Source organism: Moschus berezovskii, chromosome 2, assembly GCF_049115385.1.
Source record: "Moschus berezovskii isolate FMDL1 chromosome 2, NW_MosBer_1.0, whole genome shotgun sequence".
Lineage (NCBI taxonomy): Eukaryota > Metazoa > Chordata > Mammalia > Artiodactyla > Moschidae > Moschus > Moschus berezovskii.
Genome location: NC_142461.1, coordinates 16446361 through 16462731, shown reverse-complemented (window position 1 = coordinate 16462731; position 16371 = coordinate 16446361). Strand labels below are relative to the sequence as shown.

General features: G+C 40.3%; 1 protein-coding gene across 3 annotated transcripts in view; it reads left to right on the top strand.

Annotated features, from left to right (window-relative positions):
- Window positions 1–16371, top strand: part of DIS3L2 (DIS3 like 3'-5' exoribonuclease 2) — a 368569-nt gene that overhangs the window by 54538 nt on the left and 297660 nt on the right. For all 3 annotated transcript variants that reach the window (XM_055397563.2, XM_055397562.2, XM_088844794.1), the window contains exons 4-5: window positions 2276–2329; window positions 7375–7476. In XM_055397563.2, the coding sequence (XP_055253538.2) occupies window positions 2276–2329; window positions 7375–7476 (156 nt within the window). The remainder of the gene's footprint in view (window positions 1–2275; window positions 2330–7374; window positions 7477–16371) is intronic.

Below are 16371 nucleotides of genomic sequence, written 5' to 3'. Positions count from 1 at the left end.
AATAACTGTTAATGGAGTACATAACCTTTAAAAATTGTAAATCATTACGTTGTACACCTGTAACTTATACAGTGTTGCACATCAACTATATCTCAATTAAAAAAAAAATCACGCACACGCACACAATCGGGCCAAAATACAGCCCGGAGCAAACCTGTTTCTTTCCCCTGAACCCAGTCATGGCATCTCTGAGTGCTCTGTGCTTAAAGGACCTTTCAAAGCAGAAGGTATTCTTAGCTCTGTGCTTCTTCATGTACTAACTATTCACTGGGGAAAAAAAAAAGAAACTTGGGTCAGAAAATGAATTTTAAAAAATCAAGGAATTTAGTTTTATTTACTTGGAGTGTTTATTTCCCCTCACTAGACTGTAAGCTCTGAGGGTGGAGACTCTCTTTCCATTGTGTCCTCATCACCTAGCAGAGTGCCTGTCATGGTAGCCGTCAGGAAATAAGGAAATATTTGTTGAGTGACTGGATGAATATTTAGGATAAATGTAATAAGCTTTTCCCTCCCTCCCCCAACAAGAAACACCTGTCCTAAAAGTGAAGTTGTAATGACATTTGTAAGAAGGGACAGGCCTCTGGGGGCTTTCCCTGCCCACTTCCCAGTCCCTCTGTCTCTTACCCTGATACAGCATGGTGGTAGAAAAGTATTTGTCCTGTTAATCACTCTTTTTTAAAGTACATATATTAAAATTTTTTTTCATTTATTTATTTTTGGCTGCACTGGATCTTTGTTGCTGTGTGCGGGCTTTCCCTAGCTGCGGTGTGTGGACTTCACATGGTGGTGGCTTCTCTTGCTGCAGAGCACAGACTCTAGAGCGCTCAGTCTTCAGTAGTTGCAGCACAGGCTCCGTAGTTGCAGCTCTTGGGCTCTAGAGCACTGGCTCAGTACTTGTGGCACACAGGCTTAGTTGCCCCTGGCATGTGGGATCTTCCTGAACCAGGGATTGAACCCATGTTCCCTGCCTTGGCAGGAGGGACTCTTAACCACTGGGCCACCAGAGAAGTCCCCTCTTAATCATTCTTGCCTATATTTCTCTTCTGACTTATCTTCAAATTTTGCTCCTCCATCAAGGACCAGATCAGACACCATCTCTGGAGCCTTGCTTAGTATCCCCAACTAAAAGTAAGCTGTCCCCTCACTTGCAGCTTTCTTCATGTTTTACTCTATAAATAAGGACTGAGCCTGGTTCTCATTCTCATTGTTTGTCTGAGGATCTTGCATGTAATCAGAATTCAATAAATAATTATTAAATTAAGGACTGAATGAGGGTTTGTAGTAGTCTATGTGGGATTTAATAGTAGTATAAACTGTTACATGGAAATTTGTAATTTAAACATGGTGTACCAGTGAAAGAAAGAATTATTTTCTGCTTTATTTTATGCCCTCACCTGTTTTTTAATTGTGTATCTTTGAGTCTTTCATTATTTTAGGGGAGAAATGTTATTTAAAACACTTTCTCAAGACTCCCTTTGAGTCTAACTCTTAGGAAAATAACTGCCTCCATCCATGTGTTCCAGTGGCCTTCCAGTGCAGCTGTAAGTGGGGAGGGTTACAGCTTCCTGCAAGGGCCGAAAATACTGAACTGCTATTGAAGACAGCCCCCACCTGCACCTCTGAGCATAAATAGAAGCAGACCCTGATTTGGTGCTGGAATAACATGAAGTTGAAGGCAGACTGGGTGGCCTGGTTGTTGGAGCCAGGATTCCCATTTACGTTAAGAGCTGGTTCTGGACCAATTTGAATTATTCACTCATTCAGCTCTGCAGAGGGGCCCAGAGTAAAAAATATACATCCAGTATCTTGAGACTCACTATTCAACTTGGAAGTCAACCTGTATCACTTTGAAAATTGTCACAAAAACAAACAGTTGTGGGAAGATCCTGTAGAATTAAAAAAAGGGCATTATATAGTGATGCATAATCCCCAGATAACCTTGTTCTTTACATTTGAAGACTAACATATAGGGGCACAGAAAACCCCAGTAGCTGCCACTTTCCCATTCCATGCCAAGCTCTGTTGCTTCTCACCTCTGCCCGTTCACTGCAAGGTGCCAGTGTGAGCTTTCAGTGTTTGATGGAACTCTGTAGTATAGACATCAATATAAATCATTTTATGCATTTAATGAATAGTTCTTATACATCTAACTTGTTTCCTAGATCGAACTGTTTAATTAATTTTAACTTTTTTATTGAATAATAATGTATGTATGGAAAAAGCCTAAGTGTGTAACTAGTTTTCACAGATTTTATTTTATTTTTTTATTTTAAAGGGTGTTTTGAGAATTAATCCAAAGAAGTTTCATGAAGCCTTCATTCCTTCCCCGGTAAGTTCAATAATTTCATAATAAACCTAATGTCACATTTAATTTTTTAGATGTGCCATGAAACTGAAATCATATATTCTAACTAAAAAAACAGAGTAGTGAAACAGAATTGAAGATGGGCAAGGATTTGTTTCAAATTTAAATAAACAACATTTACCTTGGGTTGACAGCCCCTTCTGCCAGTCTTAAAAATCACACTTCAAATGAAAGGGATGGCATTTGTTACTGGCTGCAAGGCTCAGCTTAACCCTCACAGACAGCCACCACTTCTTAAAGGATTTATGGGTGTTTCCACTGGTTTAAGTTTAATCTCTCTTAAACAAATATGCTATCTACTTTCAATCTACTGCATGAGCTAATCTTCAGATTTGTCCAAAAATAATGTGTAATGCTTTTTTTGGGGGGTTAGAGTTTCTCACTTCACTTTTCCACAGGTGATAGGACTTGGTACAAGGCTCTTTACCACTGAATCTTTATATGTTTTCTTAGTTCATGACTCATTTGAACACGTTCTTTCTGATTAAGGGAGGTTCACTCTGACATCTAATTAGCAGCAGGTCTCTGGATAAGGCTTGATTGTGCAAAGCTGGGAGAGCAGTATTCTTAAATTCTTGACTTATCTTTTCCAGGATGCCATAAATAGTGTAGCCACAGAAGTAGATTTTTCACAGTGGAAGAGATTATAGGAAGAAACTTTGGCTTCTATATGAAGAAATGGAATACATATATTTCGGCTACTGCATCTCATTATGGGAAATGATGCGTTTAATGAGCATACAAGTTCAGTCATGTACTCCATAGGTATTATTGTTGTTGTTGTTTTCAGTAACCAAAGACCTATTTCAAAGCTCAGTTTAGTCCTTTTTTCCCTTATCCGTGTCCAGAAGCTAAGGATTCATGTTTGTATCTGAAGTTTAGGTCTTACCACTGGGTTAGACAAGCAGTGTCCCGTGTCACCTCGTGCTCTTGTAGTCACCTTCTGTTCCCATGACAGAACATGGTATGTTTGTACTGACCGTGGTACTTAGATGAGCGAATTGAGTGTCAGCTTTGAGGTAGTAACTTAGCTATGGGAGCTGTTCCATCATGCAGTGGAAGCAGAGTTACATGGGTGTTAGATTTCAGAGTCTGCTCAGAAGGTAAATTCACAGTCAAGAATGATAAAAATTACCCATGAAAACCTCTTAGGAATATGCAGTGTTGGAGACGGATAAACTGTCTTTCAGAAATCTAGCATAACCAGCATTTTCTCTACATTTGAAAGAAGGATTGTTTCTTCATTGGCACACCACTTGGAGGAGCTCAATTGTATGAGGGGCCCTAGTGTGTTGGATTTTTAAGCATGAGAATCACACCCAGTACAGTAAGGAGACGTACCTGGTTTCAAATCACCCATCTCCCTGCATACTGAAGTTTGCTCTCATTGATTTGAATGATAAGTGAAACTACATACAGCATTTTGAAAACTTCACTGCCTGCTTTCTCTCTCTCCTGAGTACACAGTTTGAATTTCTGTAAGTTAGTCCCCTGTGAGGCCAGTTCCTGATGAATGTATGGCCGAGGACCAAAGTACAAGTGGAGGCATGAATACCTTATATTAAATACTTAAGAGTTATACAACAGACAAACGAACCATTAAGTGAAATATGTTTCTTGTCAAATATACCTCCATGTACTTGAACTTGGGTTCAAATGTAGAATTCTCAGACTACTTGGAGCTCCATGCTGAAAGGTGGCTGCATGGAGAGGGTCCACCTTCTGGCCTGCCCCTCTTCCCTTCCCAATCCTGCCGTGTCCCCTCTTTGCTGCCTTCCTGCCTCCTCCCCCGATTCAGTGAGAGCCCTGGCCCTCTAGGTGAGCATCTCACCCCACATGTCCAGGCTCTTTCCCCATACCCCTTGGAGATACCCACCCGTTAGCCGCCTGTGGTGTGTGTTTAGGAAGACAGAGCTGGGGAAGATGCTCATATATGCCCTGGAAGTGGACTTGGGGCTGATTACAATTCATTTGGCCTTGAGAACTCCTTACCTGATGAGGAGGGATGTGGTCAGAGGAGGGCCAGGGCAGGGGTTCTCTGAAGTGTGGGCCTACTTAGGTTCCCTTAAGTTAATCTCATGTGATTTAAATTTGCAAATGATGTGCTGCCACTGTCTAATCTGGCTTGTTAAAGTTAAGAAGCAAAAGTCATTGATGTTTCAAGAGCTCAAGTTGTTCTACTTGAAATTGTGTTCCTGGCATGTCCTACTTAGAATTTTTTTTACAAAGTTGTGATATTAAGATTGGCTTATTTCTATACCTCTTTTATTCTCTTATTTGGCCACTGATGGAATAATAAAATTGTCTCAGAGGGAGGAAAAAGTGCTAAATGACTCACCTCTTAAGTAATTAAGAACCTAGCATAGGGAGCTTAGCCTGGTGCTCTGTTATGACTTGGGGTGGAGGGGTGGTTGGGAAAGAGTGGCCCACGAGGGAGGGGATATATGTATACCTGTGGCTGATTCACTTTGTTGTACAGCAGAAACTAACACAACGTCGTAAAGCAGTTATACTTAAGAAAAGCCCAGTTGTAACTGATTGTGGATAGTCTGGTTTTGGACACTGGAACAATCCCGCATTCCAGTTTTGTGGGTTTTCTGGTCAGTTTCAGGTTTTAGAAGCATTATAGAAAGCAGTTGAAGGAGGAGATAATAGAGGCAATGAATTACATGCCTCTGTAAATCCCATCATTGGTGTAGATTTCTGAGTGTACATACCTCATGTCCATGTCAACTGTGAACTTGTATGAACTGGAAACATGCTCACAGGTGGTCTAGGAGGTGGGCTGTGAGATCAGGGCCTGAATATTACCTGCCTCCTGCTTTACCAGGGAGAACAGAGATAGGAATTGATAGGAGATGTGGCTTTTGCTCTGACAGTAAGAAACAGAAAGTTTGCTTAATTGTAAAATGAAGGGGTAGACTAAATATTGTCTACTGTTCCTCATAACTTTAAAATTCTGAAGGTTTTTGAGAAACAAAATTAGATTTGATGAAATTTACTCTTGTTGACTCTGAAAACAGCTGAGAACTTACACAGTGTCACTTTCTGTGTTAAAATCACTACATATGTCAACAGGAACAGTGAATTGATCGTCAGGTATAAAAAAGTACTTTGTTTTGGGAGAATATGTTTTAGGTTGGTTATAATTTCTACTGATAGAAAGTTGATATTCATTTTCTTATGACAAACTCAAGATACATACAGAAGTCATGTCTGTGTGTACCTGCTGGTGTCCTGTTGTTCTCAGCGAAAGTAAAATATAGAATTAGAATATATTGGTCTTTTCCAAAAGACCAAGATAAACGGATATTATTGAGATGCTTTTTTATCCTCTTTGGGGATAAGATAAAGAGAAGAAATAGACCAGATGTCAAAACCTGGCTTTTTATTAAAAAAAGCAAAGTTTCAGCTCAGAACTATGTTGCAAAAAGTTCTGTACAGCTTTTTTGTGCATCTTATCACCAAAAGAAACTCTTTGTGTATCTGTAATGTTTGGCCCAAAGGAAGTTGTTCTATCGATGCAGGATGTTCTGACCATTATGGCATACTTGGGTTTCTTCCCTACTCCAGCCTCCTAAATACTTAGTTAGAATACTCCCAGATCCCTTTATATTTCCAACAGATTGATCATTAACCACTTCCCCCCGCCCATTCTTTCTGATGGGTAGAGCAAGTCTTACGGCATTCAAATAAAGGACTGAACTCTTCGGCTTTAAAAGGTAGTTAGAAGAGGTTGACTCAGACTTTTAAATTTGAGCTGCCTGTGAGTATCTTTAAGAGATTCTGCAATTGATGCAAATTTCTGAATGGATCAGGTATGAGCTGCGTTGTGATGCAGTCTACTCATAGATCTCGATTGTTTGAGATTCAGCTCAGCTCTTCAAATTGCCGTAGATAAAATAGGTAAGCAACAAGGATTTACTGTATAGCACAGGGAATTATTAGAGAAGGAAATGGCAACCCACTCCAGTTTTCTTGCCTAGAGAATTCCATGGACAGAGGAGCCTGGCAGGCTACAGTCCATGGGGTCACAAAGAGTCAGACACAACTGAGTGACTAACACTACGCTACACTACAGGGAATTATTATATAATCGATATCTTATAATAATCTCCAATGGAATATAATCTGAAAAAATTACTCAGTCACTATGCTGGATACCTGAAGCTAACACTACAACTTTCTGTTTCTGTTCCGTCGCTCAGTCGTGTCCGACTCTTTGCGACCCCGTGGACTGTAGCCTACCAGGCTTCTCCGTCCATGGGATTCTCCAGGCAAGAATACTGGAGTGGGTTACCGTTTCCTTCTCCGGGGGATCTTCCTGACCCAGGGATCGAACCCGGGTCTCCCGCATTGGAGACAGACGCTTTAACCTCTGAGCCACCAGGGACTTTACTTCAGTTAAAAAACAAACAAACCACGCTTTGTTTTCTCTGCTGCTTTCCTGGGGGGTGAGGGTTGGGAGGAGGGCAGGGAATATGCCGGCTTCCTTGTAGAGAGCCCGAATCCTGGAGCTGGTTGTTGCTCCTGCCTGTGGTTGGTTTACGTAGGGTATTATATGTTGATTTTCTTCTATCTTCTTTCAAACTGTCTGCTTTTTACCTTTCCCTTTGCTTAAAAAAATTCAGTATAGAAGGGGTACCATCATGCTTTATTTTATTCAAAACAAAAAAGGACAACTTACTCTTCTCTCATTTTGGTTATGAAAGCATGCAGTCCTAGTTTTTTGCTTTATATATTTTTGTTTTTGACCTGCCTATAGTAGATCTTCTCTTTGGTGATTTTTTTTTAGAATTATGTTCACCTGCTCTTATGTGTTTATCACCAATTCTGTTAGTTCCAAAGAGACTGAACTTCCTCTAGGTCTGTTTGTGGCTAAATAGCAATACCAGTGTTCCTGTTGAGTCAATGGGCAGATTGTAGAGTCTACAATTTGTAAGCCAAGGGAGTTATTTTTGATTCCAAGCCTTGGTAAGCTGACTCTTACATTCCTTTCTCCAACCTAGGATGGTGATCGAGACATTTTTATTGATGGCGTTGTTGCTCGTAATAGAGCCTTGAATGGTGATCTGGTGGTCGTGAAGCTGCTTCCAGAGGAGCAGTGGAAGGTGAGTTAAGTTTTCCTCTCAAAACTAGAGATTTCTCAGGGCCTTTTTCATTCCATAGTGCATTAGCGAGACAGCATAAACTGATGCAGTCACAGACCCCTCAGGCCCTTGGTTGCCTCAGAAGCTGGCCACAGAACACTTGGCACATAGATTCATTGGATGGGCACACACCTAATGATTTGAGTTCTCCTTGTTCCCTCCCCTGTGATCTGTCTTCCCTCTCACATGCTTTGCCTTGATTTCTGGTAATTTTTAGGGTAGAAGAAAAGCTTGCAGGGAACATTCAAACCTGATAACGTGTTGTTATCCAACATTTAATGCTAGGAGAACTGGAAAGACACAGCCATAGGGATGGTGGCAGTCTTCACATGTTCCTGCTGCCTTTCCTGGAAAACCCATGCGGCACATGCCTAGTTCTGTGACGTCCAGTTTGGGTTGGGCTTCCCTTGGCAGACAAGAATAGACTGTGTATGTTTATAAAACAGATTTGATAGCAGATGAAAATGTTTTTAATATGAGAATATTCTGGGTTTTAGTTTCCATTTATGTCTGTCAATTGAAAAAGAAGATTTGCTTTCGTGTTGACTATTGTTTTAAATAAGGGTCAGGTACTAGAATGATTCATGGCAGTTTCTTTTTAATTGTATAAAACTGGTAACTTATATATCTAAATATTAATTTTTCTTCCTAGTATGCTTTATATCACATATTTTATTTTACTTGGCTCAGTTTATTGCCACTGGAGATTTTGGTGTCTTCTTCAGTGAGAGGTATTAAAGCAGAGTGATTAATTGAGTGGGCTTTTAGGCTAGACTTTGCATCTCATCTTTGCCACTCGCCTGTATGACCTTGGGTGAGTTATATAACCTCTGTGTGCCTCAAATGCCTCATCTATAGATTGGGAATAATCATAGTACCTACTTCATACCTACTTCATAGGTTTGTCATAGGATTAAATATGAATATATGTAAAAATCTTAGAATAGTTCTTGACCCATGGTAGCATCTCAAGTTTTTATTATTAATTTTTCCAGGAATGTGGGAAGTACTACCTTATCTCAGAGCTTTGTTGAGGCATAAATTAAATTCTTTTTTGTTATCTGATAGGGCTATAGTAATTGAGTAAGACCTATGTGTCAGGGATTTGTAGGGTGCGTGGACATTAGTAGTGATCAAGATGGACATAGTTGTTGCTGTCGTGGAGTTTTTAGTCTGGTGGGGATTGCAGCTAGAAAGAGACAGGTACTACTCACACTTACATGAATTTAATTCCTAGGGCAGGTCCTAGGAGTATAGATTGATTTAGGTCATTTCCTCTTTTTTTGAAAGCATCATCTATTACGGTGTTGACCAGGTTTAAGATGACAGGAAGAGTGCATTACAGTCTGGTCCAACCAGAGGAAGTATTTCTAGAGGTCATTAGAGAGCTCTATAGGCAGCTTTATAGTAAAGGTAAACCAGAGAAGGAACAAGAAACATGAGGTCTCCCAGCCGTTCCATTCCAGGATATTTACCTTAGAGAAATTAAGGTATTTGTTCATATAAAGATTTATATATGAAAGTTCATAGCAGCTTTTTTAGTGATAGCCCCAGACAGATTGGAAACCACCCAAATGTCCATAAGCACATCAACCAATTTTGTTATAGCCATTCAATGGAATACAACTTAGCTGGTAAAAAAAAAAAAATGGTATTGATTCATATATGTAATATTTAACATGGGTAAATCTCAAAATTGTTGTGATGGGTGAAAGAAGCTAGACAGTACATGCTCTATGATTCCTTTATATGACTAGAAAATGCAGACTAATTTATAGTGACAAAAGGCAAGTCATTGGTTGCCTGGAGTGGGAGCAGGAGAGATGGATTACCTTGGGGACCCAAAGAGACTTTTGGGGGCTATAATTATGTTCATTTTCGTGATGGGATAGTTTCATGATTGTGTATGTTAAGACCAGTCAATTTATGTACTTTAAATATATGTAGTTTATTGAATGTCAGTTATACCTCAATAAAGCTGTAAAAAATGCTGAAAATGAAGAAACCAACGAATGATATAAGATATTTGGACAAATGAGTCTGGAGCTTCAAGAAGAGCTTGAAGCTAGAGATGTCAGTTTGGGAGTCATCAGCCATGTAGTGAATGAGGTCACCTAGAGAGTGTAGCTAGAGAAGGCAGCTGAATACTGCATTTTGGGGAAAGCCAACATTTAGAGGTTGGCCGGAGGATATTTAGAGGTCAGCTGAAGAGCCTGGAGAGAGGACTCTGTTCCTTATAAAGTAGAGTATGAACCATGATGGTTAAATTCCATCTCTGCCTGGTTTAGAGAAAAGGCTGATGCATTCTGAGGGTGCAAGGGGCAGAGGTCTAAGTGAAATGGTATCAACAGACTCAGGTGCTCATAGGCCATATAACCTGCTTGAATCTGGGGAGGCATTTTTTGATCTACCTTGCTTGATGACTTTTTCAGCCCTCTTGCTGGCAAGAGGAAACTTCATGGAAGAAGTCAGTGTACCGTTAGCCCTTAAGCATGGAGGAGGAAGATGTTTAGTGAAATCTGTTCTTAGGATTAAGCATAGGAAGCCAAGTCCAAAGAGGGGCAGAGTCAGGATCTTTTGAAATCCTTTTAGCTGTCATTTGTAATGTTCCTCCTGTATTATTTCCACAGTGTAAAAATTGCTTTTCAGTTAGCAGTTGCTGTTGTTTGTTTGCTAAGTCACTTCCGACTCTTTTGGGATCCCACGGATTGTAGCCCACCAGACTCCTCTGTCCATGGGATTCTTCAGGCAAAAATACTGGAGTGGGTTGCCATTTCTTTCTCCAGGGGAATCTTCTTGACCCAGGGATTGAACCTGCCTCTCCTGCCTTGCAGGCAGACTCTTTACCACTGAGCCACCAGGGAAGCCTGCACTTCTTAAAATGCTAGTGGTCCTTGTTTATCCTTTATGTTGTCCACTCTTAATCTCTTTAATAGCAGTCTTGTAGTGAGAAATATTGCAGAGACTAGAGTGAACTGTGGCATCTTTCACGTCAAAAGAAAAGTAGGCTGAGTCCCTAAATCTTGGGTACTAGGTACTGGCTGAGACTCCAGAAATTGTGCTAGAGCTTAATTGTAGAAAAACCTCTGATGATTTTCTTACCAGTGCCTAAGACTTGCAAATCAGCCCAGAAAGAGGAACTTTGGAGCTCTCTTGGCCCTGGAGGCTGCCTTCAGAGTTACTGGCAGGTAGGCCAGGAAGCTTATCAAGAATTACGGCAGTCACTGCCTGTGTGGGAATGCTTTCTAGGCAGATGGTAGAGGGGAGTCTGGAGAGGAGTGGTATTCATGAAGGAGGTTTGCAGAGCAAAGCTAAGAGTAGCTGTGTTCTGTTTGAGAAAGATGGATATGAGAATATCTCATTAGAATTGAGGCCAATCCTATAGGCCAGTACTTGTCTCTAAGCTGCAAATGATTCAGCCCAGGGATTTTGTTAAAATGCAGATTCTAATTCAGTAGATCTGAAGTGGTGCTCCAAATTGTGCAAGGCTCCAGTCAACATTGGTGCTACTGGTTCTGGAACCACACTGAGTAACAAGGCTATACTTTATGTGACTCAAGAGGGAAAAAGAAAGAAGTTAGGGAGCTGGGGCTGAACTCTGCACCTAGAATCTAAGACTTGATTGGCGGAAAGATAGCTGAGGGAAGAAATGTGAACCTTAACACCTTATGGTTGGGCCATGACCTCCCCCTGGGACGCTGGATCCTTTATTAATGATATCCTTTTGAGCAGAGATTAGCATGAGACAGAGAAAGGTCTAGATTGGCAAGGGGGACCCTACCCTTGGAGTTGCTGCTTGAAGCAGAATCGGGGCAATGATAGAGGGTCTGTCTGCCTTAGTATGTGTGTAGGCCCTCTTGGGCTTTCAGAAGATTTAAAGTGTAGAGGGTGGCGCAGGGTTCCTTACTTGTTCCATTTCTTTGGGGTTCCTAAGGGTCTTCACAGTGCCTGCTTGACAACTACTTTTTATATTAAAGTCAGCCCCATCTGCCTACCGGTGTAGGAGACTCAAGAGACGCAGATTTGACTCCTGGGTCAGGAAGATCCCCTGGAGTAGGAAATGGCAATCTGCTCCAGTATTCTTGCCTGGAAAATTCCAGAGACAGAGAAGCCTGGCAGGCTTCAGTCCTTGGGGTTGCAAAAGCGTCAGATACAACTGAACGACTGAGCCCACACACACTAATTGCAAGTATTTTACAGCTTCCCCTTCTGAAGAGGGGAGCTCTGTTGGCTGTAGCGCACCTGTGACAGTTGTTGGTGACAGGGTCAAATGAGAGAGAAGAGAATATTCAGACTGTCATCAAGAATCCCTGACATGTAGAATATAAACATCTCACAGCATACTGGCCAATTGTATTACAGGTTTGTTAGTACAAAAGCATATTGTTATCAAAGGAATCTGTAGTCAATGGTGTGAGCAAATGCGAATTAATTGGATTATTCATCTTTGCTTCTTTATGCTTGTTGTGCAAACGCCTCTTGGGTATGTAAACAGTTCTTTTCGCTGTAGTAGTAAATAGTCAATTTATTTCACAGCATGTTTTTTGGCAAAATAGATAGCTGTGAAAGTATCAAGCTGTGGAGCAGTAATAAGAAATAATTTGCTCTTATATAACAATTTTAATTTCAGAATTCCTCCATGCTTTTAGTATGTATCTGTATTTTTTATTACAGAAATATGGTGAAGGATAGTTGAGGCAAATGATAGTTTCTTCACTTTGTCAACTGGGAAGTTTAGTGACTTGTTTGAGAACTTGGAGTTTTGGGAACCAGAGGTAGACTGCATATCTCTTGACTTAGCTTATTGCTTGTTCCTTTCCTTATGTTTGTTTTTGTTGTTTTTTTGCTTTTTTTTTTTTTTCATGCGAGTGTGTGTATGGATTTTTGTATCCTGAGGGTCTGTGGCTTTCTTCAGGTTTTTAAGGTGGATGGTCATATCCCCAAATGGTTAGGACCATTAATCTTGATGATTCTGCCTGGAACAGTGCAGGGTACCTGATGGCTTCTCACGCTCCACCCATCCTGCCCTGTGCTGGACGCTGGAGGTACACGCCCGAACATGCTTTTGCTCTTACGATGCTCATAGGCTGGTTGGAAAAGGGATGGGAACAACTGTAGTATAGTTTGTATGATGGAGAAATACATGTTGTGGGAGCACTAAACTCTTGAGATAAATGGAGATTTCATAGAGGAGGTTTCATTTGAACTATGGTTTGAAAGATGGGAGTGGAGAAGGAGAGAGGTTTGGCTTTTTTTCTCTGGGGGAGGGGGCTGGAATGAGAACGACTTGGACTGAGAATTAATTTGTAGCAGAGGGCTGTGAGAATGTCTGCTTCCAGAGAGGAGCACGTGAAGTAAGGCGCCGTCTTCCTGCCATGCATCTGGCTAAGTGCTGCAGCCCCTCAATGAGCTCTCTTAGACCCTGGGAAGAGCAGGGAATTCCTAACTGTTATCAAGATTTCCCCCTCCAGGAAGACTAATGTCCTTGACCCCCTTTCACTGAAGCTCACAGAATCCGGCTCTTAGCTCTGTAAACTCTTCTGATTGCCGTTTATTTGATCTTTGCCTCTTCCATTTCCTTTCTTTTTCCCATCAAGTTCATCGTCCATAATCATAAACAACCTTGCCTTTCCTCCTTTTTAAACTCTAGTAAATTAATCCTCTTATTTTACTTCTCTTAATAATCTAATACAGTGCATTGCAAATAAGTTTATATAAACTCTGTGACTGCTGCTGCTTGCTAACTTTTTAGTATTTACTATATACCAGAAATGTGTTTAGTGCCTCACACTATTCTTGAGTCTGCTCGTTTGTCTATCTCAGTTTTGTAAATGGGAAACCTGAGGTTTAACTTAAACATATTACTAATTTAGGTAACGTATAAGCAGGGAGTGACAGAGTTGGGATTGAGTCACATCTCTTCAATTCATGATTACATTGCTATTTGTTATTCCAGAGATACAAAGGAGAGAATTATTTGATCTGTAGATATGATACTGTCAGGTGTCGTAAAAATCAACATAAATCCAGAAAACAGTAATACATACTTTAGCATAAGGCAATATCCTGAGTTACCGTCATGGGTAAAGAGTTGACTTTATCATTTGAGATGCCCAAAGGCCTAGTATTATTCTTATATGATAAAGAATTTCAGTTCAGTTCAGTTCAATTCATTCGCTCAGTCATGTCCGACTCTTTGCGACCCCATGAATCACAGCATGCCAGGCCTCCCTGTCCATCACCAACTCCCAGAGTTCACTCAAACTTATGTCCATCAAGTCAGTGAGGCCATCCAGCCATCTCATTCTCTGTCGTCCCCTTCTCCTCCCACCCCCAATCCCTCCCAGCATCAGAGTCTTTTCCAGTGAGTCAGCTCTCTACATGAGGTAGCCAAAGTATTGGAGCTTCAGCTTCAACATCAGTCCTTCCAATGAACACCCAGGACTGATCTCCTTTAGGATGGACTGGTTGGATCTCCTTGCAGTCCAAGGGACTCTCAAGAGTCTTCCTCAACACCACAATTCAAAAGCATCAATTCTTCGGCGCTCAGCTTTCTTCACAGTCCAACTCTCACATCCATACATGACATGTATGTATGTGACATGTCATACATGTATGACATGAATGTCATGTATGGATAAAGAATTTAGAAACAGTTAATTAGAATTTGAGTGAATTGAGTGGTTGTATCCTGAAACTAGAGAGATATGATAGCTGCCCAGGGCATTATGGAGGCAGGTGTTAGGAACGTATCTTACCAGACATCTGCCCTACATAGTAGATAAGAAACTGAGAGCGCTCACCCAATTATAAAGTCGAACCAAGAGATACAACCCTCTGGACAAGAATAGAATCAAAGAGGTTACAGACCCTGATGCCATTCTGGCTGTTGGCGCCAAGTTTCAAATTCAAGGGGCATGTGACACAGGTATTCCGAAGGCAGGTAGGCATTTGTCATATAGGGAGTACATCCTTCTGGGACTTTGGGACACAGTTCTAATTCCAGAGATGTGGGACCATCTTATTACAAGAAGACTGGTAGATGCAGCTAGGAGAATTGGTTAGAGCAATACTGGGAACAAGAACCAATGCAGAAGACCAACGTTGAAAACCAGAATTCTGGGCCTTTTTTGACTGTACCAAAGGAGATTTGGGAGCCTAGAATTCAGCTGTGGTATCTTGGATCTGGGAGTTGGGTTCAAGCTAAGTCCTCTATAGGAGGAGCCAGAGTTGTTTAAATGTTAACTTCTTTGCTTGATTGGTAACTGGGGTGAGCAGATTAGTTGATGCAGCCATAGTGAGTGGCCCAGAGAAAATCAGAGTAAAGGAGGCTGATAAGAGCATATTACAATTAAATCAGGTGAAACTGAAACAGGAGTTGACTGGCTGATGAGTCAGGGGTGGATTTCAAGTGAAATTTCTTCTCATTGGAACTTAGTTTCTTTATTATTTTGTCTGAATATTTAAAATATAGTAAGACAGACTGGAATAGATTTGGTATATTGATGCCCCCTTGAAAACTATAATGTTATTCATTTATCACCTAGGTATTTGTTGAATACCTGTATTGTACTGAGAAGGTAGAGTGAGAAGAAATCAACCAAGCACTTTGTTAGCCAAGTCTAAATTTCTCTTGGGATAGGATTATTTTACTTAGTTTACAACACAGCAAGGTATACATGAATTAAAAAGGATGGGAAAACAGGGACAATTATTCTATGTTTTCTAACATGTCTTTTGTACAGTTGAAATAAGAAAGAAAACTTATTTTTATTCAGAATGCTCATACTTCAGCAAGGAAATAATAGAAGTATGGATGGGTATTTTGGAAGAGATTGCACAGAAAGAACTTGAGCTTGAAAGAATAAAGGAAGTGCTGATAGGAATAACTACCCTTGTTCTACATTAAACAAAAAAAAATCAAAGTGCACATTTAATCCCTAATTTTCAATGGCTGTTCCAAATCTTCTTATGGTCACATGAAATTGGTCTAGTACAGTAAATTGTTTCCTTTGACAACTAACTTTTCCTTCAAGTGATTGTTTTAAAGTTTTGTCTTCCAAGTTCTTCTTTAAATATGCACCCATCATACCAGATTATATTTAATCCAATCTCTTATATAACCACTATCATTTTGGATTGTTCTCAATTCCAGTGGAATTAGGATTTCTTAGAACTGTTTGGTTTCTTGGCTGGTGTGGCAGGCCCAAAAAAGACTTGGAAGGTACTTCTTCTTGAAGGGCAAGGTCTCCGGCGCCTCCACCCATAACAGTATAGTAGGTAAGGTATATCTACTACCACGATCAGATTTCCCCAAAATTGTTATATACACAAACCTATTTTTAACAATCTTCTTTTCTTCTTCTTTATTGCCAGCTCTCGGATCAAATACTTCAGGTTCTTGCCTGCTTTAAACATGCCTTCACATCTCTATAATTCAAATTGAAATGTCTAAAATAAGGAATGTATCATTTAAGGTTAGAGTAGCTTATTTGTGCTGGGAAACTCCCAATTAATATTTTAGGATTATTTGCTAGAAAACTAATTCATTCCTCCTTAGATCCATAGAGATGGTTTGGTGAATTCACATTCATTGTAAGGAATGAGTTAATATAGGTAAAGTACTTAAAGCAATATCGGCACATTATAAATGCATAAGAAATGTCAGATATTATTCTTCTTTGAAATGAGGACTGAGAGTTATAGTTTGGCCAAGATCATGTAATGACTCAAGTTTACTATTCCTAGCTCTTGAATTTACCAGTGATAACATTTACTCATAGCAGACATAAAATGCTCCTACAAAGTGTTGACATAAAATGTTAGTATTTCAGTATACATTCCTTTGAGGAAATT